General features: G+C 41.0%; 2 protein-coding genes across 4 annotated transcripts; one reads left to right on the top strand and one right to left on the bottom strand.

Moving 5' to 3' along the window:
- Positions 1-3,992: 3,992 nt before the first annotated feature.
- Positions 3,993-9,123, top strand: LOC122875745 (agouti related neuropeptide). Of its 2 annotated transcripts, none has more exons than XM_044195210.1 (4): positions 3,993-4,025; positions 6,004-6,146; positions 8,561-8,658; positions 8,835-9,123. In XM_044195210.1, the coding sequence occupies exons 2-4, from the start codon at positions 6,008-6,010 to the stop codon at positions 9,024-9,026; spliced, it is 429 nt and encodes a 142-aa protein (XP_044051145.1). In that variant the 5' UTR covers positions 3,993-4,025; positions 6,004-6,007; the 3' UTR covers positions 9,027-9,123. The 2 variants fall into 2 exon arrangements, with proteins under 2 accessions (XP_044051145.1, XP_044051155.1); XM_044195220.1 differs by having other exon boundaries at positions 4,008-4,025; positions 6,007-6,146.
- Positions 9,124-9,373: 250 nt separating this feature from the next.
- Positions 9,374-13,243, bottom strand: LOC122879328 (chymotrypsin A-like). Of its 2 annotated transcripts, XM_044203313.1 has the most exons (7): positions 13,186-13,243; positions 12,369-12,472; positions 12,217-12,296; positions 11,874-11,952; positions 11,612-11,792; positions 9,695-9,828; positions 9,374-9,603 (listed from the first exon to the last, which is right to left on the bottom strand). In XM_044203313.1, exons 1-7 carry the CDS (start codon positions 13,235-13,237, stop codon positions 9,442-9,444), a joined length of 792 nt encoding a protein of 263 aa, XP_044059248.1. In that variant the 5' UTR covers positions 13,238-13,243; the 3' UTR covers positions 9,374-9,441. The 2 variants fall into 2 exon arrangements, with proteins under 2 accessions (XP_044059248.1, XP_044059242.1); XM_044203307.1 differs by having other exon boundaries at positions 11,612-11,952.
- Positions 13,244-22,612: the final 9,369 nt, after the last annotated feature.

Genomic DNA, 22,612 nt, shown 5'->3' on the forward strand with positions numbered 1-22,612 from the left:
ATTGTCTTTGTAAAAGTATCTTTTATTAATTTATTCCATTGCAACAGAAATAAAGTCACTTCTTTATTGCATGGATTGTGCTGCCTCACAGTAAATGTCTCAGATGATGAATCAGAAATGCTGGAATAAAGAGGAACACGAGAGGTTTTGTGTTGCATCACTGGAAATTCTTTAGTTTCATTTTATGCATTTATACTTTTATAATTACTCTCTGCAAAAAGCCTATTGAAGCATATTCCAGCATTTGTGATTCATAACTTCTGTTATGAATTGGCACTATATGAATAAAACTGCATTGAATTACTTTATCTGTTTTAAGGACTAAACTTGATTAAAAATAAGGACCAGGAGTGCGGTACACTATAACAAATAGAATTGGCTGTTGTGTTTTCCAGGTCGGGTGTGAAAGACTAAGAACAAGGCTTTCGAATGAGTTATAATTTAGTTTAGGTTTAGGGCTGATTAACAGGCTTGAGTCGAAGATGGCTGCAGCTCCACCTCCTCGGTCGGTGCCTCGAGGAATGTGAGTATTAATATGACTGGGCGGAGTGGATTCATTTAGGCAACATATTCTTCATGACCCAGCCAGGTTTCTGTAAGACAACATAAGTCAATATGATACTCTGATATTAAATTATTCACTAGTACAGCTTTAGATGTAGCGTTTTTGTTTAGGTTTTTATGTATAACGCCTCTTCTGTTAACTTTTGATTTTATTAATTTAAGTGGTTGGGGGGCAGACGCCGTCACTAAGGAGTTTTGGGTGGGTAACTGCTCTGGAAGCGCAGAGAAGCGTGCAGGACTGCAACTCTGCCTCCTGGTCTCAGGACTGCAATATCCAATTTAAACAATGCCAAATACGCTGTCACCATTTTTAAAGGTCCAGTGTGGAACATTTAGGAGCAGCTGTCGGCAGAAATGAAATATAATATTGATAAGTATGTTTTCATTAGAGTTTAATCCCCTGAAAATAAGAATCGTTGTGTTTTCGTTACCTTAGAATAAGCCCTGTATATCTACAGAGGGAGCGGGTCCCCTTCCACGGAGGCCGCCATGTTGCACCGCCATGTTTCTACAGGAGCCCAGAACGGACAAACACCGGCTCTAGAGAGGGCCTTTCGCATTTTTCATGAGTTTCGTGGCCACCGTAGTTTCTCCTACAGGCTTGGAAGGGGAGGGCGAGGCGAGCGGTGTTCACATGGCTGCAAACTGCAGTTTCACCGCTAGAGGCCGCTAAATCCTCCACACTGGCCCTTTAATGCAGCTTTGCACACCTGCTCTTATTTATTTATGGATTGTTTGTGTCTTTCATGGGTATTTGCATTGTGCTTCCCTCTCAGGGAGCTCAGATCTTTTTTTATTTATTATTTAGTCACTATATCGGATTTTCAGTGCATTGAAATTAAAATAAAGCCAACTGATATCTTTGACCCATGGCTGCAGCCTCACAGGGATACACATTTTCTTGTTCTCTCACAAACATATGTGTATAGTATATATACATATATTTTAGAGCGACATTAAAGAAACATGGTTACAAAGTGCTTCAGAGGTGCACATGAACATGCAGTACAATTACATACAAGAAAAAAATCACATGAACGGTCAAACACTGAGAATTAAAATGACATCAAATTAGAGAAATTAGAGAAAACGTGTAAATTGTAAAAAAAGAGCTCAGGGGCAGAATGAGGTTAAAAGATAACAGAGTCAAACGTGGAGGACTCTAACAGTAACTTAAAGTGAACTCTGTAGGGGGTCGGCGTAATCCAGCTGAGGATGGAGAGATCTGGTCTGAAGCTGCAGAGCATCAACAGGTAAATACTGAATTCAAATAATCAAGAGGAGCTGAAGACCGGATGTAAATATTTGAGCCTGCTGGTTTCTGCCGCAGCAGACAGGATGTTGCTTGAGGTTATGGTGATTTTATCTTTACATTCTTGTTTTTTGTGAATTGGCACAAATGAACATAAAAAGAGTTGCGTTTTTTCAGTTTTTAACATTCAGCCGAGCTTCTTTTAACGACTGACCTCAGATCAGTCTGACGCTCCTCTGAAACAGATCTGGTCTGAGCAGTTCTCACAAGTTCGGGTTTAACTGGACTCGTTCTAAACTGCAGCTAAGCTAGTCAGATGATCAGGGACACAGCAACAGACTGATCCTGGTTCAGTTTGTTAACTCAGGACAGGCTTTTCACAAAAAGAGCTGCTTCTCTGGCGTCCTGTTTCTCTTCTCCACACTGACTTCCATCGTTTATCTGCAACAACTCACCTGTTCAATCCTACACTGTTACCATGGTAACAGCTCAGTTGTTGTTGAGTCGTTTCATTAAAAATCATTTCCTGCTGATGGACTGCAATCAGTCGTCTCTGTGAGTTCATATGGAAGCAGCTCCAATCTGATTTGTGTTGAGTGCAGAGGTGATGTCATCAGCGTGTCACAGTTCAGAGAATCGGCGCCATGTTTGCAGATGGAGGATGAGGAGGACGAAGAGTTTAATGAAGCGGCAGATTGATGATAATAGAAGAAACATGAATGAAGCAGCTGATCTAATGTTCTCCAAACAGGATCATTACTGAGACGACCGACTGCACCGAAGTCGACATGTTGAAGTTAATAACAATAATAACTCATATTCATCAGCTTATTAAAGAACATGCAACACAGAGTGATGACAGTTAATAAACATATTATCTGTAAAAATAAAAAGGACAGAAAACCGACTTATAAACAAACAGAACAGGAAGTCGTGTCTCACAGTCTTATTATTAACTTATTATTATCTTAATATTATTATTTCAGAACTCATTAAGGCTCAAATAACACAAACTTTTATTATTGATTTTGTGGTTTGTATATCCTGCAGCCCATTTGAGTTTTTGAGTCAAATTAAGAAATGTTTAATTTCCAGCTCTTTGTATCATAAAGAGTTCGGTCTAGACCTGTTAGATAACTTCTGTCATGAATTGGCGCTATATAAATAAAATTGAATTGAATTGTGAAAATGTGTTTTTAACACAAACATGAGGTGGTGTCCTGGTGGTCTCTGGTGGTCTCTGGCGGTCTCTGGGTTTAAGGTGTTGACCATGAAGCAGCATCCTCCGTCATCTCATTTGTTGTCATCTCTTCTCTGTCGGCGTTTAATAAACACAAAGTTTATAAAAGAAAAGCAAACAGAACACAAGATCATGAAGGCGGGAGTTTGCGTGCCCTCTATGACCCGGAGCTGCGTAGTCAGCAGAAGCCGCTCCTGGTGGGGGTCTCAAGGGGAACATTGTTCCCAGGTGGGGGGCAAGATTAAACGTGACTGCAGAGCCCTGATGGAACAGAGACTGCTGCACCTGTGACGGGGTCTACACCCCTGGGGGTCGGGGTCAGGCTCAGCCCGATGGGACCTCATGGCCTTGGCTGCTGACCCGGGCTACCAAAACCAGCTGTAGAGACGCGGACCGTCACCTCTCAGGTGGGGGAGGAGCTGCTGCAGGGGGTGTCAGTGTCTGAGTCAGCGTCTTTCACCTGGACAGCTGAGCGTTGCTGTGTTGGAGTTTCCCCGAAGAAGAAGAAGAAGAAGAAGAAGAAGACGAAGAAGTGTTTGTTGCTTTATTTACATTTCCCTCAATGTAAATGTGATTGGAGCGAACGTCTTCAGTCGACTGGGAAACATTTACATGTTTATGTGATGAAAATCATCATTCTGATCTTCCATGGTGTAAAAATCATTATGTTGTAATTTTACTGCTGTTAGTTTTGTTAAAGGTTTTCTTTGCATTGTAAAATCCTTTGAGGCTAATTAGTCATTTGTGATTTTGGGTTATATAAATAAAGATAAATTAATTATAATTAGATGATGTCATTTACCCCCCCATGTTTCTCTACGAGGTCACAGACTCTTTATGATGATGCAGAGATGCTGACCACGCCCCCCACCCCCTCAGCTGGTCATGTGACCTCCTTCCCCCAGGAGCCTTTAAATCGCCTGTCGTCCCCTCGAGAGAGAGAGAGCCAACAAAGAGTCCCAGCGACAGGTGAGTCCCCCCTCTCTCTCTCTCTCTCTGCGAGTCTGGGTCTCTCGCCCACTCTCGCTCTCTGATGCATGCTTCATTTACTGTGACGTTTGGCTTTAACAGTATATTTCTATAAGAATACGAATATTAAGAATATATTTATTTTATCATATAATTCAACTTTTATTGTCATTATACTTTGCATACAACGAAACTAAGTGTTCTCATTCTAAGATTCTAATGTTAAAAATACATTAACATATACACAATAAATAACTGTAAAATGTAATTATCTATGATTAATATTATATTCAGTTATATCGTAGAAAAGGTTTCAGTCGTAGTCATCTGGACACTGTTTTCAGAATCAAGACTACGACTGAAACACCGTCCTATATTCAGTTATGCTAATGTGTTCTGATGTTAACTCCAGTAAAACTAAAGTTTTATTTAAGTTTGAGGGAAACTGGTTTTAAAAATAAGACTTATATATCTGAATATTAAACCAAAGTTTGGACCTGAATAATATTATAGTCATAATATAATATAATAATATTATATGTATCATCTGGTTCATGTAGAAGACAAAGATGTTTAGATGCTGTTCTTCCTCCGACTGTAAACTGTGAAGATTTAATGACTCAACAAAACCCTGAAATATTCTGTACAGATGATTAAAAACGTTGGCAGATTGATGATAAAAGAAGAAACATGAATGAAGCAGCTGAACCGGCTGATCTAATGTTCTCCAGTCAAACACAGAGAGGAGAGAGGATCATTACTGAGATGTACATTACTTTCATTTACTGTGTTTAAATTTGTTAACTTTGTCTCAAAGGTCTGGAAAAGGTGAGATGAATGATCTCATTAGTATTTGGATTCTCCAGTATCATAAATGTACAGCACATGTTTGGTCTGTCTTTATCTCACCACTTATTGCAGTATTGTTTCCGGAGCTATACATGTTTTTATTTTTACTATATGTTTTTAGCATTATTCATCGTGGATCTGCAGATTAACAATATCGATCCAACTGAAACACATAGAACCACATTTCTTCTTGTAACATCCTTTACTCAAAGAAAAGTATCAATACCACCAGTTAGAAATACTCTGTTACAAGTAAAAGTCCTGCATTCAAAAGTATTAAAGTACAGAAGTTGATCAGCAAAATATATTTAAAGTACCAAAATAAAATAAAAATAAAAATTAAATTTCCAGTTCCCGTCCAATTTTTTCACAATTGAGAATGACTTCCGGATGGGAGCCGAAACGTCTTGATTCTGAAAACAGTGTCCAGATGACTACGACTGAAACCTTTTCTACGATAGAACACTCCTGGACGAATGAGGGACTACACCGTCCTACCAAAATAAAAGTACTCATTATGCAGCAGAATGGCCCCTTCATATATTTCCTATTGTTGATGCATTTTAATGTTGTAGCTGGTAGAGACAGAGTTACTTTATACTACAACTTAAACACTGTTTAAGATCATGCAACATATTTTTTGAATTGGTCACATCTGTAAAGTAACTAACTATAGTTAAATAAATACATTTAGTGGAGTAAAAAGTACTATATTTCCCTCTGGAATGTAGTGCAATACAAGTATAAAGTAACAGAAAACAGAAATACTAAAGTACAAGTACCTGTTCTTAACTTAATCCAAAATACGAGCAACATATGAATTCACAGATTCCTCCAGAACAGTTTACACACTGTGTGCACAAAATCTGTGTGCTTCTGTTCAGAGAAGTTTTTAACAAATGTTACCTGCTTGTATTATGTGTAACGATCATCATCTGTTCAAAGATAGTTAATTAATGTAACAACATTATCTCTAAAATCAATTCAGAAACTTTGAAAGACACTAAACTCTCTTCAACGTTCATGTAAACTGAACCTTGTTTGAGGCTCTTGATGGAGAAGCTGAGGATTGTGGGAGTTGTGGTGCAGACCGTCCCCCTGCAGCTCTTCTTCTTCTTCTCTTTGATAGCAGGATGTTTGGCCCTGTGCTGCTCTGCTGTTGGTCCTTCAGTCTGCTGCGTCTCTCTTCGTCTCTGGTTCATGGAAACATCCAGCTGGATGACGGTCCGGCCGCTGGCCGCCGCGCTGAAATGTCATACCAGTCTGACATCGGTCAGTAACACCTGTCCACTCAGAGAGCTCCAACCATCACCTCAACAGTCACCTGACACACCACAGTAGGGCTGAAAACATTCAACCATGACTTAGGTGACAGTAACGTTGAGTAAAAGCTTGATAATTTTAACAGATCAGTCAGTTATCAAGTTGAACTACAATAACACATAAACACACATATAAGATATTAAAGTTGAATCAGCAGCAGAAGCATAAACTCTTAAACTTTCAACATCATATGTACAGAAACATTAACTGAACGCAACCACAGTGGAAACTTTACTAAATAACATATAATGAAACTAATTAAATAGGTGTATGTAGGTGTATGTGTTTGTGAGAAAATGTTGGGTTTGTCATAACTGCCATTCGTACTCAAGATACAATTCTAAATTAAAACAATTCAATTCAGTTTATTTGAGCAGGATAATAATAGTCCTGGGTACATAGTTAGTGAATTAATTTATTAAACTTAAATATTACAAGTATATAAAATAACTTTACATGATCAAATCAAAACATCAGGTTCATACACATTAATAAAGTTACCCAACAACGTGGTCACATAACAACATGTTCAGACAAATAAGTAAAGTTAACTAAGACTCTCTTGTTGGTGCCTATAAACAGTGAACTAAGATAATTCGAGTTATGCCGATGTTAAGTCTGAGTACATCACAGTACATGTCTTTCATTTCAGTACACATCACATTACATACATGTGGTCTGCAGTTGTGTTGGGAGTCCACAGTAATGTAAGTGAGTAAGGAGAAGAGTGTTGTACATAGTGATGAGGACTTTCGTGTTTACAGATGCCTTTGTTCTGCTTATTGCACCCAACCCAGCAGATACAGCAATGATGACGTTAATGATGACTTCACCCGGGGTCACACCTAAGCAAGAAGACCTGGTCGTAGATATGAACCCCATCGCTAATTGTCAAAGTGTGTTTTAGAAAACCCAAAGAGCATGGATTTAGTTTTTTGTGACATTGTATTAACTCTAAACCATGAGGCAGTTCTTTCCACATCTCCTGTAAAGGCTTGCTTACATTCGTCTGTCATTGTTGCTGAGTAGTAAAGAACTGTATCATCTGCATACAGATGGATTATGCACTTTGTCAGTTGTGTTGGAAGGTTATTAATTAATATGTAGAACAGTAAATGTCCAAGTATACCTCCCTGTGGTACACCATGACTGCATGGGGCAAGGATGGACAGAACATTTTGAAAGGGAACAAACTGACTTCTTCCTTGTAGACAAGATTCAAACCATTTAATTGCTACAGAGTCAAAGCAAAGCTTTTGTAGTTTCCCAAAGATTTTTTGCTGAACAGAATCGAAAGCCTTTTTTAAGTCAAGAAATAATGCAGCAGTGACTTCCTGTCTATTTAAGGATTTAAAATCTTTAATCACCTTCTGCCCTGCAGAAGCTGTACTATTCATTTTCATGAAACCACTTTGACTGGTAAGTAAGTCAGTAAAAATATTGGACTTGTTGAGGGAGTTAAAAACCTGCCTACGATCCGATTTCTGTACATATTTTAGATGCTGTACAAAGAATGAATAAATACCAATAATTTGCAACCTTAGAATGGTCACATGCTTTGTGTATTGGTGTTATTTTCTTTGAGTACCTCCCCAGTGACCATGGATAAAATGTACATGTGTTAAAGGTTTCACTATAACAGGGACAGCTCTCTCAGTAACCTTGGTTGGACTCTGTCATGACCAGTGACCTTATTGACTTTAATTTTTTATTTATTCCATTCGTTTAACACTGTCGTTTCCATAGTTGGTTTTAAACTGAAAGTCCCATTAATATCTTACATTTACTACTGTGATAGTGACTGAATACTGTGTAAACAGAAATCAGAATCAGAAATACTTTATTGATCCCCGTAGGGAAACTCTTTGTTACAGTAGCTTGCCTTTATGTCAGTGCACACAGGAGAAAGTACTAGAAAACAATATGATACACTATAAAACACTATAAAACAGGTCAGAAAATAAATGAAGTATCAGGTCGGTAACGGAAACTTTGTACATGTTGATTGGAGAGCAGCCTGGGCAAATTTTTCATTGTATGAAAATGCACTGGTGGTATTTCAATGCATATGACGTTCCATAAATTGCGATGGGTTGACTGAGCGGACAAGCTGAGCTCACAGATGGAAAAATCATTTTTGAACTTACAATGTAGCTCTCTGAACAAACTTTTTATTTCTTTTAAGTTTTTTCACATCTAGCTCTTATTCCTTTTGGGTTTGAATGCACTTTGAGCAGAATCATATGCTGAATAAAGGTCATGTGATTTGGGGCAGCTGCCATTTCTTTAGGAATACAAATAGCAGATGGTGTGATAAAGGTGGACGGCAGGTAACATAGCAGGTTCTGTCTTGTGTCCTGCAGAGAGAAGCCACGGCCCTGACCCTGCGCATGACCCCGCCCTCCTACCTGTTGACTCAGTGGAGGATCACTTCCTGATGGACCCAGGGTCCTACGACGAGGTGGGTGTGGCTTATTTACTGTTTTAGATACAGTACACTCCATGATTGTTATATTATATTATAGAGTACAAAAATCCTGAAGTTTCTTTCTTCCAGCTCATTGTTAACGTGTTTTCAGTTGACTGCAGTGAATTGATCTGTTTCCTGTTTCTATACATTTCCTTCCTGTTTTAAAGGACTCGTCAGCAGCCTTGCAGCTGCAGGGTCGGGCCATGCGTTCACCTCGTCGCTGCATCCCCCACCAGCAGTCATGTCTGGGTTACCCACTGCCCTGCTGCGACCCCTGTGACACCTGCTACTGCCGCTTCTTTAACGCCATCTGTTACTGCCGCCGAGTCGGCCATGCCTGTCCACCTAGGCGCACCTGACGACGCACCGGACAATGAGACTCTTTGAGGAGATGTGTAGGCAGACGCTGCATGTTGATGGTCTTTCTTTGTGTAATAAACGACTAATTCAAAAAGACAACTTGTCAACATGCTTATTAATTAATTTTAAAAAACAGAGAAATGTGTTTGTAGGTGTATTTTGAAACTTGAGCTAGCTGTTTACCTCTTTTGCTACCAATTTTTATGCTAAGCTAGGCTAACACGTCCTGACTCCAGCTCTATACTGAACACACTCTCAGAGAGGATTTCACAAAATGCTGAAGTATTTCTTTACATTCAGCCTGAACCAACATCACAGTCCAGCATGAACACATGACAACGACAGATTTGCTTCAGAGTTTCTTGGTTTTATTGATGATCAGGTTGTAACTGAAAGCTGTCCTGTCTGACATGCTCAGTTGGCAGCAATGGTCTGATCCATCCAGGCGCGGAGCTCGGTGACACGGGCGTACACGCCGGGCATTGTGGGAGTGCAGGTTCCACTGCCCCAGGACACAATACCGACCAGAGTCCAGGCTCCGGCCTTCTGACAGACCAGAGGACCGCCTGAGTCACCCTGCAAAAACAACAAATAAACAAAAAGATAAATAAAAAACAAAAGCTAAGGATCAACACGTTTACATCCATTTTACATCTGCACCACCCACCATGCAGGAGGAGGCTCCAGAGGCTCCCGCGCAGATCATCAGGTTGCTGATCTTGTTGCCCCAGTAACGACGGCACTGCTCATTGGTCAGCAGGGGGAGGGTGGCCTGCTGCAGCAGGGCGGGGGTGTCGGGAGCTGCAACACACAAACACATCACACGTCAACCATCACTGATAAACAGTCATACTGACACACAGTCTGGGCTGTAGGTCTACATGCTGTATACTCCCCACAGTGGTCTGATACACAGAGTCCCAACATGTTTGCTTTGTGGTGATTGTCTTGTGACCTCTGAGATTTCTCTTGCAGCCCCCTGTGGGGTTCCAAGCCTCAGGTTGGGAACCACTTATATGTACTGGGTTCAGCTGAACACAGGTTAGCGGAGACAACTTAGTTTGTGTTCAGTGTGTATCAGACACTCTGACGATGGTCAGTGTCCACCTGCACTGTAAAAACATATTTAATAGCATAAATAAGAATCACAGGTTTTAAGCATTTAAAGGAAAAACTGAAGTTCTTCAACACACCAAGTTCGTCTCTTGTTTCAACAAAGTCACTGAGTTCTGATCATTTAGATTCTTTCGCTGTGATTCAATACAAAGTGTACAAACATAAACAATACATATACAAACATATCTGTTAACTCAAGTTAAACTAACTTTCCGAGTTCCCCCCATAAAGACCTAGTAACCCCCCTTGAGCTGGACATCCATCTGACTAACAAACAAATTCAGAAACTGACTGAAAGATTTTAATAGAAGTCCCGTCAAAACCTTGTCATGTTTTTTTAAAATTTGTTATCTAAGTGTGTATAGTTACTACGAAGCAAGATTAATGGGTCAGCGAGGTATGCTGAGTCTAAAGCCAGAGTTTTCAATGTCACAAAGGCGGATCTCTTTTAACCTGCTAGATCGCCATGGTAACTTATGCTGCACACCTAACCTACTCTGGAGGAGCTTATGTTCAGAGTTTCAGATTTAAATTGGGTATTTCACTTTGATTTGGCCAAAAGTGATTTCCACGTATCCTTCATTCACTGTCAGACTTAAATGCAGTTCTTGAATATAATGTTTAAATGTATCAAGTTTAAAGTTTAAGAGCTCTAATGTGCAGCTGTCACATTAAAAATAGACGTTAGGCATTGAGAGTGGTAAAATAAATTTATGAATTTACGAATTTGCATGATTAGCAATGTTCTGCCAGTATTCCTCTCTTGCCTTATTTGCAGAAACAGTGTTACTTTTTGCTGTAATATTTTTTTAATTTAATTTAATTAATTTAATTTTTTTTATTAATTTTTAAAATGTTTTCCTTTAATTTTTTAATATTCTTCATAGCTCTCCATTATAACAACCAGTTCCTCTTGACTGAAGTAGGCGGCACGCGACTGGGCCATTTTGTGCGCAAGAAGAGTCAAAACACGTCTTTTATGGGAATGTGCACAGAGCCTGATGAAGAAAACCTGGGTTAACAAAGAAAGTTGATAACCACCGTTGTGATACCCGATATCTCTGATTGGGGTTTTAGGTTTTGAAAGTCTGGCTATGTCAAACTTGCTTCCAAGTATACCCCTCTGCTCTGTCCTTGTTCAGGTTGGTTAAGATGAAATACGTGGCTCTGCATCTCTGACTGTGTAAACAGAAGTATTAATACTCAGAACCACAACAGGAAGATGTAAAAAGTTGTAGATAAAACGTTTTTTTGATTTGTAAACATATATCTTCTGAGGTTTGATGGGATACTTTTAAAAGACAATCTCAGTCTCTGGAGTTAGATTCTTGATGCTTCACCTGCCCATAACCATCACTGTTAAACCGTTTGACTGCTGCTTTTCTCTACATGCCCCGCCCCTGCTCTCCTCTGATTGGCCAGCTAACGCAGGTGTCCTGCCCCTGCTCTCCACTGCAGGTGCTCTCACCGTTGTAGCGGGTCAGGCCCCAGCCGCTGGTCACACACTTCAGGCCTCCGGAGAAGTCGTCGCTGGTCTCGGACACACACACTGGGGAAACACGCATGTTCATCTGGGCGGGGCTGGCCAGCTTGATGAGCAGGATGTCGTTGTTGATGGTGTAGCCGTTGTAGCGGGGGTGCTTGAACACCTGACAGGAAATGACATCATTATGACCAGTGAACACACAGGCGCACTGTGATGAGATGGAAAGACATTGTTTGTCACCCACCTTGCCAACCTTCATGACCTGGATGTCCTCAGCGTTGGAGGAGCGGTCGTGCTCTCCGAGGATCACACGGTGGGACGCCCTGCAGGGTCAAGGACAGAAACATGAGGCGGCCATTTTGTGTGAAAAATATCTTAAAAATCACCTCGAAAACCTTTGGAAGGTGATTGACAGGCGGTGGAGCTTCATGTAACTACAGAGCATATTAGCAGTTTGGTGTTTGTCTGCTGAGTTTGATTTTGATTAAATGATTTAGGTTAACATGTAAAGCTCCTTTACAGTAAAACGATGAAAGGGGAAAAGTTGAAGGCGAAAGGGAAGAAGGCGACAGGTTGGAGATGTTTACTTGACGTTGCAGTGAGCAGCTGTCACCACCCAGTTCTCATTGATGAGAGAGCCGCCGCAGAAGTGGAAGCCGGTGTAATCCTGAAACAACAACAAGAGTGAGATGACATGTTAATTAACACGACCTGTGTGTGTGTGTGTGTGTGTGTTTACCTGCAGAGACACCTGCCAGGGCCAGGAGTGAGGCACTGCCTCCTCACCGTTCACAATACGAGAGTAACCGGTGATGACGGGAGGGATGGCGGGAGAGCCGCAACCTGGTGACATCATCATGACATCATTAACATCAACAACATTCATTCTTGACATTTGGGAACAGCATCTGTCACAAAATAATCTAAGGTCCACTGACAAGCTTTCTACGCATGGTTGAAAGCTCCAGAAAAAAGCTTGTAAGTGTACCTTTGATCCAACGCGGCACAAAACAACACATTAATACAAGTCCCATTTTCAGTAATGATGACTGAATTTTTTGGAAAAAAGAAGTGTAAATAAGAGCAATACTTCAGTTTTAATACCAAAACTAGAATGTTACTGTTAACTGTTAATGTTAATGTTAATGTAATTCGTGGCCATTTTTCATTTTCAGTTTAGCTTTTAAGAATTGAAATGTAATAATTTAAGAATGATATCTTCTAACATTATCGTATGGGCTATTTTATTCAATGGTTTCTTCACTTCACATCCGGTTAACTGAAAGATACAAATATGATGTCTTTTCTTTAAAGTCCTGAAGGAGACACCCTGTTGCACAAATGCCAGCTCATTCATCATAAGCCGAATTATGCAAAAAGAATAAATCAATCAAAAACGTGTAAAAACATCACCCCAGCTGCAGCTAAATAAATAGCAGTTTACTGCTGAGAAACAATCTGAAACATCAGTGAAGCATGCTGGGAGTGAGGAGCTGCTTTACCCAGCATGCTTCACTCCCTCAGCTGTTACTCTGATGTTAAAGAGTTTGTCTCACCGTAGGCGGCGCCGGCGAAGGCAAGGCAGGAGAGGATCCACAGGAAGGCCATGGCTTGATCATGTTGGGTCTGTCTGAGTGAGGAGCTTTTATACAGCCAGGGGGCGACGTGATTGGACAGGACAGGACGGGACATCTTATCAGAGACGGTGGGAGTTTGGACAGGTGGAGCTGACAGAGAGTTTTCCACCTGAGGAGGCAGACATGAAGGTTAGAGACGTGTGAATGAGTCTAATGTGTTAGTTTAACATGTCATCAGAGTCCAGAAAACTCAGTTTAAACTCACAAGAGTGTATTTTACATTCTGGTCGAGATCAACAAAGTTTCCAAAGTAAGGCTGCCGCTAAAGATTATTTTCACTATTGATCTCAGATCCTCAGAATCCAGGTGACATCTTCAGATGTCTTGTTTTGTCCGACCAACAGTCCAAAACACAGAGAGATTCAGTTTAATGAGATATGAACAGAAAACATCTTCATATCGTTTTGTGGTTAGAAACAGAAATCTTGACATCATTTTCAGTTCTGCACTCAGTTTGGATCCAACCACATGTTGTAAGTTTTGACTTGTTTCTTTAAACAACTGCAAAACAAAACCTCTAATCATTACATGGAGTGAAGAGCTAATGTGACAGAATATATAAGATAATCATATATAATTATATATTATATGATAAAATCAGAAAGCATGATGAATATATATGAAATTCTCTTTTCCTCTTTTCTGTTGTGGATCAGTGTGTTCGTGTTGTGGATCAGTGTGTTTCTGTTGTGGATCAGTGTGTTTCTGTTGTGGATCAGTGTGTTCGTGTTGTGGATCAGTGTGTTTCTGTTGTGGATCAGTGTGTTTCTGTTGTGGATCAGTGTGTTCGTGTTGTGGATCAGTGTGTTTCTGTTGTGGATCAGTGTGTTCGTGTTGTGGATCAGTGTGTTCGTGTTGTGGATCAGTGTGTTCGTGTTGTGGATCAGTGTGTTCGTGCTGTGGATCAGTGTGTTTCTGTTGTGGATCAGTGTGTTCGTGTTGTGGATCAGTGTGTTCGTGTTGTGGATCAGTGTGTTTCTGTTGTGGATCAGTGTGTTCGTGTTGTGGATCAGTGTGTTTCTGTTGTGGATCAGTGTGTTCGTGTTGTGGATCAGTGTGTTCGTGTTGTGGATCAGTGTGTTTCTGTTGTGGATCAGTGTGTTTCTGTTGTGGATCAGTGTGTTCGTGCTGTGGATCAGTGTGTTTCTGTTGTGGATCAGTGTGTTTCGTGTTGTGGATCAGTGTGTTCGTGTTGTGGATCAGTGTGTTTCTGTTGTGGATCAGTGTGTTCGTGTTGTGGATCAGTGTGTTTCGTGTTGTGGATCAGTGTGTTCGTGTTGTGGATCAGTGTTCGTTCAGTGTGTTTCTGTGGATCAGTGTGTTTCTGTTGTGGATCAGTGTGTTCGTGCTGTGGATCAGTGTGTTCGTGTTGTGGATCAGTGTGTTTCTGTTGTGGATCAGTGTGTTTCTGTTGTGGATCAGTGTGTTTCTGTTGTGGATCAGTGTGTTCGTGTTGTGGATCAGTGTGTTTCTGTTGTGGATCAGTGTGTTTCTGTTGTGGATCAGTGTGTTTCTGTTGTGGATCAGTGTGTTCGTGTTGTGGATCAGTGTGTTTCTGTTGTGGATCAGTGTGTTCGTGTTGTGGATCAGTGTGTTCGTGCTGTGGATCAGTGTGTTTCTGTTGTGGATCAGTGTGTTCGTGTTGTGGATCAGTGTGTTCGTGCTGTGGATCAGTGTGTTTCTGTTGTGGATCAGTGTGTTTCTGTTGTGGATCAGTGTGTTTCTGTTGTGGATCAGTGTGTTCGTGTTGTGGATCAGTGTGTTCGTGTTGTGGATCAGTGTGTTTCTGTTGTGGATCAGTGTGTTCGTGTTGTGGATCAGTGTGTTTCTGTTGTGGATCAGTGTGTTCGTGCTGTGGATCAGTGTGTTTCTGTTGTGGATCAGTGTGTTCATGTTGTGGATCAGTGTATTCGTGTTGTGGATCAGTGTGTTTCTGTTGTGGATCAGTGTGTTCGTGTTGTGGATCAGTGTGTTCGTGCTGTGGATCAGTGTGTTCGTGTTGTGGATCAGTGTGTTCGTGCTGTGGATCAGTGTGTTCGTGCTGTGGATCAGTGTGTTCGTGTTGTGGATCAGTGTGTTTCTGTTGTGGATCAGTGTGTTCATGTTGTGGATCAGTGTGTTTCTGTTGTGGATCAGTGTGTTTCTGTTGTGGATCAGTGTGTTTCTGTTGTGGATCAGTGTGTTCGTGTTGTGGATCAGTGTGTTTCGTGTTGTGGATCAGTGTGTTTCTGTTGTGGATCAGTGTGTTCGTGTTGTGGATCAGTGTGTTCGTGCTGTGGATCAGTGTGTTCGTGTTGTGGATCAGTCGTGCTGTGGATCAGTGTGTTCGTGCTGTGGATCAGTGTGTTCGTGCTGTGGATCAGTGTGTTTCTGTTGTGGATCAGTGTGTTCATGTTGTGGATCAGTGTGTTTCTGTTGTGGATCAGTGTGTTTCTGTTGTGGATCAGTGTGTTCGTGTTGTGGATCAGTGTGTTCGTGTTGTGGATCAGTGTGTTCGTGCTGTGGATCAGTGTGTTCGTGCTGTGGATCAGTGTGTTCGTGCTGTGGATCAGTGTGTTCGTGTTGTGGATCAGTGTGTTCGTGTTGTGGATCAGTGTGTTCGATCAGTGTGTTCGTGTTGTGGATCAGTGTGTTTCTGTTGTGGATCAGTGTGTTCGTGTTGTGGATCAGTGTGTTCGTGTTGTGGATCAGTGTGTTCGTGTTGTGGATCAGTGTGTTCGTGTTGTGGATCAGTGTGTTCGTGGATCAGATCAGTGTGTTCGTGTTGTGGATCAGTGTGTTCGTGTTGTGGATCAGTGTGTTCGTGTTGTGGATCAGTGTGTTTCGTGTTGTGGATCAGTGTGTTTCTGTTGTGGATCAGTGTGTTCGTGTTGTGGATCAGTGTGTTCGTGTTGTGGATCAGTGTGTTCGTGTTGTGGATCAGTGTGTTCGTGTTGTGGATCAGTGTGTTCGTGTTGTGGATCAGTGTGTTTCTGTGTGGATCAGTGTGTTCGTGCTTGTGGATCAGTGTGTTCGTGTTGTGGATCAGTGTGTTTCTGTTGTGGATCAGTGTGTTTCTGTTGTGGATCAGTGTGTTCGTGTTGTGGATCAGTGTGTTGTTGTGGATCAGTGTGTTCGTGCTGTGGATCAGTGTGTTCGTGTTGTGGATCAGTGTGTTCTGTTGTGGATCAGTGTGTTTCTGTTGTGGATCAGTGTGTTTCGTTGTGGATCAGTTGTGATCAGTGTGTTCGTGTTGTGGATCAGTGTGTTCGTGTTGTGGATCAGTGTGTTCGTGTCATCAGTGTGTTCGTGTTGTGGATCAGTGTGTTCGTGTTGTGGATCAGTGTGTTCGTGTTGTGGATCAGTGTGTTCGTGTTGTGGATCAGTGTGTTCGTGTTGTGGATCAGTGTGTTCGTGTTGTGGATCAGTGTGTTCGTGTTGTGGATCAGTGTGTTCGTGTTGTGGATCAGTGTGTTCGTGTTGTGGATCAGTGTGTTCGTGTTGTGGATCAGTGTGTTCGTGTGTGGATCAGTGTGTTCGTGTTGTGGATCAGTGTGTTCGTGTTTGTGGATCAGTGTGTTTCTGTTGTGGATCAGTGTGTTACTGTTGTGGATCAGTGTGTTCGTGCTGTGGATCAGTGTGTTCGTGTTGTGGATCAGTGTGTTCGTGTTGTGGATCAGTGTGTTCGTGTTGTGGATCAGTGTGTTTCTGTTGTGGATCAGTGTGTTCGTGCTGTGGATCAGTGTGTTCGTGTTGTGGATCAGTGTGTTCGTGTTGTGGATCAGTGTGTTTCTGTTGTGGATCAGTGTGTTCGTGTTGTGGATCAGTGTGTTCGTGTTGTGGATCAGTGTGTTCGTGCTGTGGATCAGTGTGTTCGTGTTGTGGATCAGTGTGTTCGTGTTGTGGATCAGTGTGTTTCTGTTGTGGATCAGTGTGTTCGTGTTGTGGATCAGTGTGTTCGTGCTGTGGATCAGTGTGTTCGTGTTGTGGATCAGTGTGTTCGTGTTGTGGATCAGTGTGTTCGTGCTGTGGATCAGTGTGTTCGTGTTGTGGATCAGTGTGTTCGTGTTGTGGATCAGTGTGTTTCTGTTGTGGATCAGTGTGTTTCTGTTGTGGATCAGTGTGTTCGTGCTGTGGATCAGTGTGTTCGTGTTGTGGATCAGTGTGTTCGTGTTGTGGATCACTGTGTGTTCGTGTTGTGGATCACTGTGTGTTTCTGTTGTGGATCAGTGTGTTCGTGCTGTGGATCAGTGTGTTCGTGTTGTGGATCAGTGTGTTCGTGTTGTGGATCAGTGTGTTCGTGTTGTGGATCAGTGTGTTTCTGTTGTGGATCAGTGTGTTCGTGCTGTGGATCAGTGTGTTCGTGTTGTGGATCAGTGTGTTCGTGTTGTGGATCAGTGTGTTCGTGCTGTGGATCAGTGTGTTCGTGTTGTGGATCAGTGTGTTTCTGTTGTGGATCAGTGTGTTCGTGTTGTGGATCAGTGTGTTCGTGTTGTGGATCAGTGTGTTTCTGTTGTGGATCAGTGTGTTCGTGTTGTGGATCAGTGTGTTCGTGCTGTGGATCAGTGTGTTCGTGTTGTGGATCAGTGTGTTCGTGTTGTGGATCAGTGTGTTCGTGTTGTGGATCAGTGTGTTTCTGTTGTGGATCAGTGTGTTCGTGTTGTGGATCAGTGTGTTCGTGCTGTGGATCAGTGTGTTCGTGTTGTGGATCAGTGTGTTCGTGTTGTGGATCAGTGTGTTCGTGTTGTGGATCAGTGTGTTCGTGTTGTGGATCGGTGTTGTAGAAGGTCACTTTGTTGGAACATGTGTGTGTTTCCCAGCAGCAAAGTTTTTATCAGCAGCAGTTCAACCTGAATGTTTCACACATGTTGCATCATGACCACAACCTGCAGTGAATATGGAAACTGTCTGAATATTAATGAATATATAAAGTGTGTGTCCATCATTTGTCATCAGTGTGTCTGTGACAGGAAACAAGAAGAACTTCGTCAACTTGTTATTAATTCAAAATGTGTACAAAAATAGAAATAAGTAGAAAATGTTGCTGATGTAAAAGAAAAGATGGTCTGTTGATATGTGGTACAAACATATTGTCTAATGAATAAGAGTAGAACCTGTGGGACCTCAATGAAGTGAAGATCTGTGTGAAGAGTTACATTTAGGTTCATTAACATCAGCTGTAGAAACAGGTTTAAAGTCTCCATGAACAGAAGAAGCTGCTTGTTGAGATAATGAGATTTATGTAAAACTTAAGATGAAGTCCTTCACATGTTTTATTGCTAATATGACATTTTGATTTCTGATTAGTTTTTTTCTGTTTGGATGATTATAAAAGACTTGAATTGTATTTTAAGACATGAATCTTTTTTTTGAGAGTCTGAAGACAAACTTCTTTGTTTGTATTTTAATGTTTTATTTTAGAAGCTCTGTTCATGTCTGCAGCTGTATTCTTGGTGTGTTATAAATCCATGTGGGCTAAATAACATAACCAACCAACTAACTACCTTGCACGGTGGCTTAAAGGTGGGGTATGCGATTCTGGACAAATCCAATATCATGACAAACACCATGATATAGAGCGAACAACGACACAGCAGGTAATGTAAGTCGCTAGGTCATGGGTTAGCTTAGCTAGGTTGTGGGTTAGCTTAGCTCGGTTGTGGGTTAGCTTAGCTCGGTTGTGGGTTAGCTTAGCCAGGTTGTGGGTTAGCTTAGCTAGGTTGTGGGTTAGCTTAGCCAGGTTGTGGGTTAGCTTAGCTAGGTTGTGGGTTAGCAAACTGTCCCTACATTAGCTGCTGCGAAGCTAACAGCCAGAGAGGACGAGACGGTTTCCCAGAGCAGCACAGCAGCTCCAGACAGCGACGCTCACAACTCTCCTGCTGCTACAGCTAACATCACAACAGCAGCAGATCTTAAACTAGACAGTCAGCTGAATGTCCGCGGGCAGGTCGTTTAACGTCACCTGACACACAGATCGTGGCTGGAACAGTGCTGTGCGGCTCGGTCCGAGCCTCTTTGTGTTTCCTGTTCACAGAGCCGGGGCTGAGTACGAACACCGGAGGGTTTCAGCGCTCACACTGAACGCACAGCTAGCGGATCGAGAGGAGAGATTCACTGAATCTGACAAAAAGTGTACTGGATTAGAATCGCTGACCCCGCCTTTAATATGAATATATTGTCATTCACAGTTTTCATGTCTAAATGCAAAACATTTGACCAAAGAATAGAACTTTCTGAAAATCGTAGGAAAAAAACATTGTGACTCTGAATACTTGAATATCCAATCAGTTTGACATTTTGTGCAAAATGCTTTTATTGTGAAAATTTGGTTTTGAAAGTATTTGTGTAAATAAATCTTCACTTACGTACTTCAACATTTATAATTCTGTGATAGCTGTCATGAGACCTGCACTGTCTGTTACTTACTTTGGACCTTTAACTACTGAATCCTGCCTGGACTCATATATTCATTCATATTCATATTATGTACATTTATATCTGTTGACAGACAGAGATTGATAGACTGATACTTTTTACTGATAGACTGTTCTTATTATCTTGGTTTGGTTCTGTACTCTTACTGTTACCTGTACCTCTCCTGTGTTTCATTGTCATTGCTGTTGCTGCTGACACCTGAATCTCTCTCTGGGGATTAATAAAGGTTTATTTAATCTTATTTTATGATATCATATTTGTCCATCTCGTCCATCTATAGTTATAAATCAGCGATTTCCCGTTAGGAAGCTTCTTCTCCACAATAAAAGCCTCTTTTCTACAGTGAGAAACTAAATAATGAAGCAACAAAATTCAAATCAATAAAACATGTTCATGCTGTTAGAAGAGTTATTGATATGCAGCAGGTTGATGATCCTTTAAGCTGCCGTTTATTATATATTCAGTCTTTACACTAAAACATTTTTATATCAGTGAATCATAGAAGCTCTTTGATGATGAAACAATGAAATTTGATATTTGATTGGTTTTATTCTTTTGGTGACGTCTTTATAAAGCCACATGGACTTTTTCAATCTTAACAGCACAATCTTTTATTTTGTTATTTCTTGTATTTATGTGTGTTTTGTTCTCTCTGCTGTGTTTTCTGTACTCTGTAATGAACAGCTTTCTGTTGTTAAGGAAACACAAACATTAGGCTGGTGATGTGATCAGTCATGTGATGATGTTGAATAATTAAAGAGGTCAAAGGTCACGGCTCTCTGTTGTTTGTAATAACAGACAGTAAACAGCTGCGTTATCAGCCTTCTGAATAAGAAGCTTTATTGATCATTGATTATGGAAAGACACGTTTTTATTTGTTGTTTTAGTTTTATTTTCTGATATTTTTGTGATAGCTCTTTTACAGCGACAACCTGTTAACAGTTCAGACGAAATATAAAGCCACAATAACACAATAAAGAAGAGAAGAGTCAATAAATATAACAGAAAACTGACAGCAAACAGGTCCAGGATCAGTGACTCATCACAGCCAGAGACATTACAGATTATATGTATGAGGCTAATGCACTAACAGTAAAGGATCCTGATCCTGGTCCTGGATCAGTTCTGGTTCAGTTTGGAATGAGTGAAATATAAGATTTTTACTAATGAGGATTTCAGTCTGAAGATTTTCATCATAACTTTGTTCTGCGTGAACTCTATCACATCCTGAGATCAATAAACTGAAAACATTAATCAATAGACCATCATTCCATGAAAACTGGTAAGTTTGGGTCCCAACATTTAAAGGGAAAAACTGTTTCTAACTGAGTGTTTTGTGTTAGCTGTTAGTGGTCCAAGGAGGGGGGTGATACTATTAGAAATATGATCAGGACCAATAACCAGGACTTCAGTTTTGTCTGTGTCTAGTTGCAGGAAGTTGGAAGCCATCAAGTCCTTAATGGCAGCAAGGCATCAGTGCAGAGAATCCAGGTTGTTACGATTTTCAGAGCTAAATAAGACACACAGCTGGGAGTCATCGGCGTAACAATGGTAGGACACAGGGGTGAAATGGTGAATAACATGGCCAAGGCTCAACAGATATAAACTGAACAAAAAAGGACCAAGGACTGAGCCCTGTGGGACCCCACATGACATGGGAGCAGTTGAAGAACAGAAGTTGTCAACAGTGATTTTGAAAACTCTGTTTGATAAGTAAGATGAAAAGAGCAGTTTATAGGCCAACCCAGTTCCTGAGTCTGTTGAGGAGAATTGTGTGATCAACTGTATCAAAGGCTGCACTCAAGTCCAGCAAAATGAGAATGGTGTGATTACCAGAGTCCGCACACTGTGGTTCTCTCTAAAGCCAGATTGGAACTTCAAATATATTGTTTCCTTCCATTATTTCTAAAAGTTGCTTAGCAACCACCTTTTCAACAATTATGGAGATCAAGGGTAAATTGGATATGGGACTGTAGTTATGGGGGAGTGTTGGATCTAATCCAGGTTTCTTAAAGAGATGCTGGACACAGGCCTGCTTAAAATCATCTGGGACCACGCCAGATCTAAGAGACTCATTGACAATGCTGAAGCTGGGGTCGATGACTCCAAAAACCTCTTTAAACAGCTTGGAAGGAAGAATGTCAGAATTACAAGTAGAGAGATTGATATTAGATACAATGTCGACCAAATCCCTAAGAGTAATGGGGGTAAACTCATCTAACAATGTGGAGGAGGGCGAGGGCTCAGGTGAAGGGAGAAGCGACACAGCAGGAGTTTTCTATTTTTTCAATAAAATTATTTAAAAACTGAAGTCCTCAGCAGAGCTTGCACATACAGTGGCTGGAGCAGTTTACTAGACTGTTGAAGAGAAATTTTGAGTTATGCTTTTGAGAGGCAACAAGATTAGAGAAGTAAGAGTGTCTCTCACGTTTTACCAGTGAATTAAATGACGATAATAACTCCCTCATAGGCAGTCGATGAACACTGGTTCATACAACCATGAGCACTAAAGATAGCAGCAAAGTCTGCAGCCAAAATGCTATTTAAAATGCGTGTATACACTATTTGCTCAGAACAGGGAGTTGTAGAAATGCAGTTTATATCATATAAAAATTATCAGAAATAAAATTCCTCAAGAGGACGGAGTTCATGTCTTAACCCACGGTAAAAACTAAGTCCAGAGTGTGGCCCCGTTCACGAGCAGGAAAAATTCAAAATTCAACAACGATTATCAGGATGGTCAAAATTAATATTAAAATCGCCAACCAATAAGATCTGAGAATTCCGATAAAATACTACTATTGGGTTTTGGAGGGAGACAGATAATAATGCAGCACACAGGGATATCAAGATTGATTTTGAACATCATTACTTCAAAGCTGGTAGGTTTCTCCACTGAGATGAGTTTAACACAGTTTAACTCTTTTTTTAT

This window comes from Siniperca chuatsi, linkage group LG1 (genome assembly GCF_020085105.1).
Source record: "Siniperca chuatsi isolate FFG_IHB_CAS linkage group LG1, ASM2008510v1, whole genome shotgun sequence".
NCBI lineage: Eukaryota > Metazoa > Chordata > Actinopteri > Centrarchiformes > Sinipercidae > Siniperca > Siniperca chuatsi.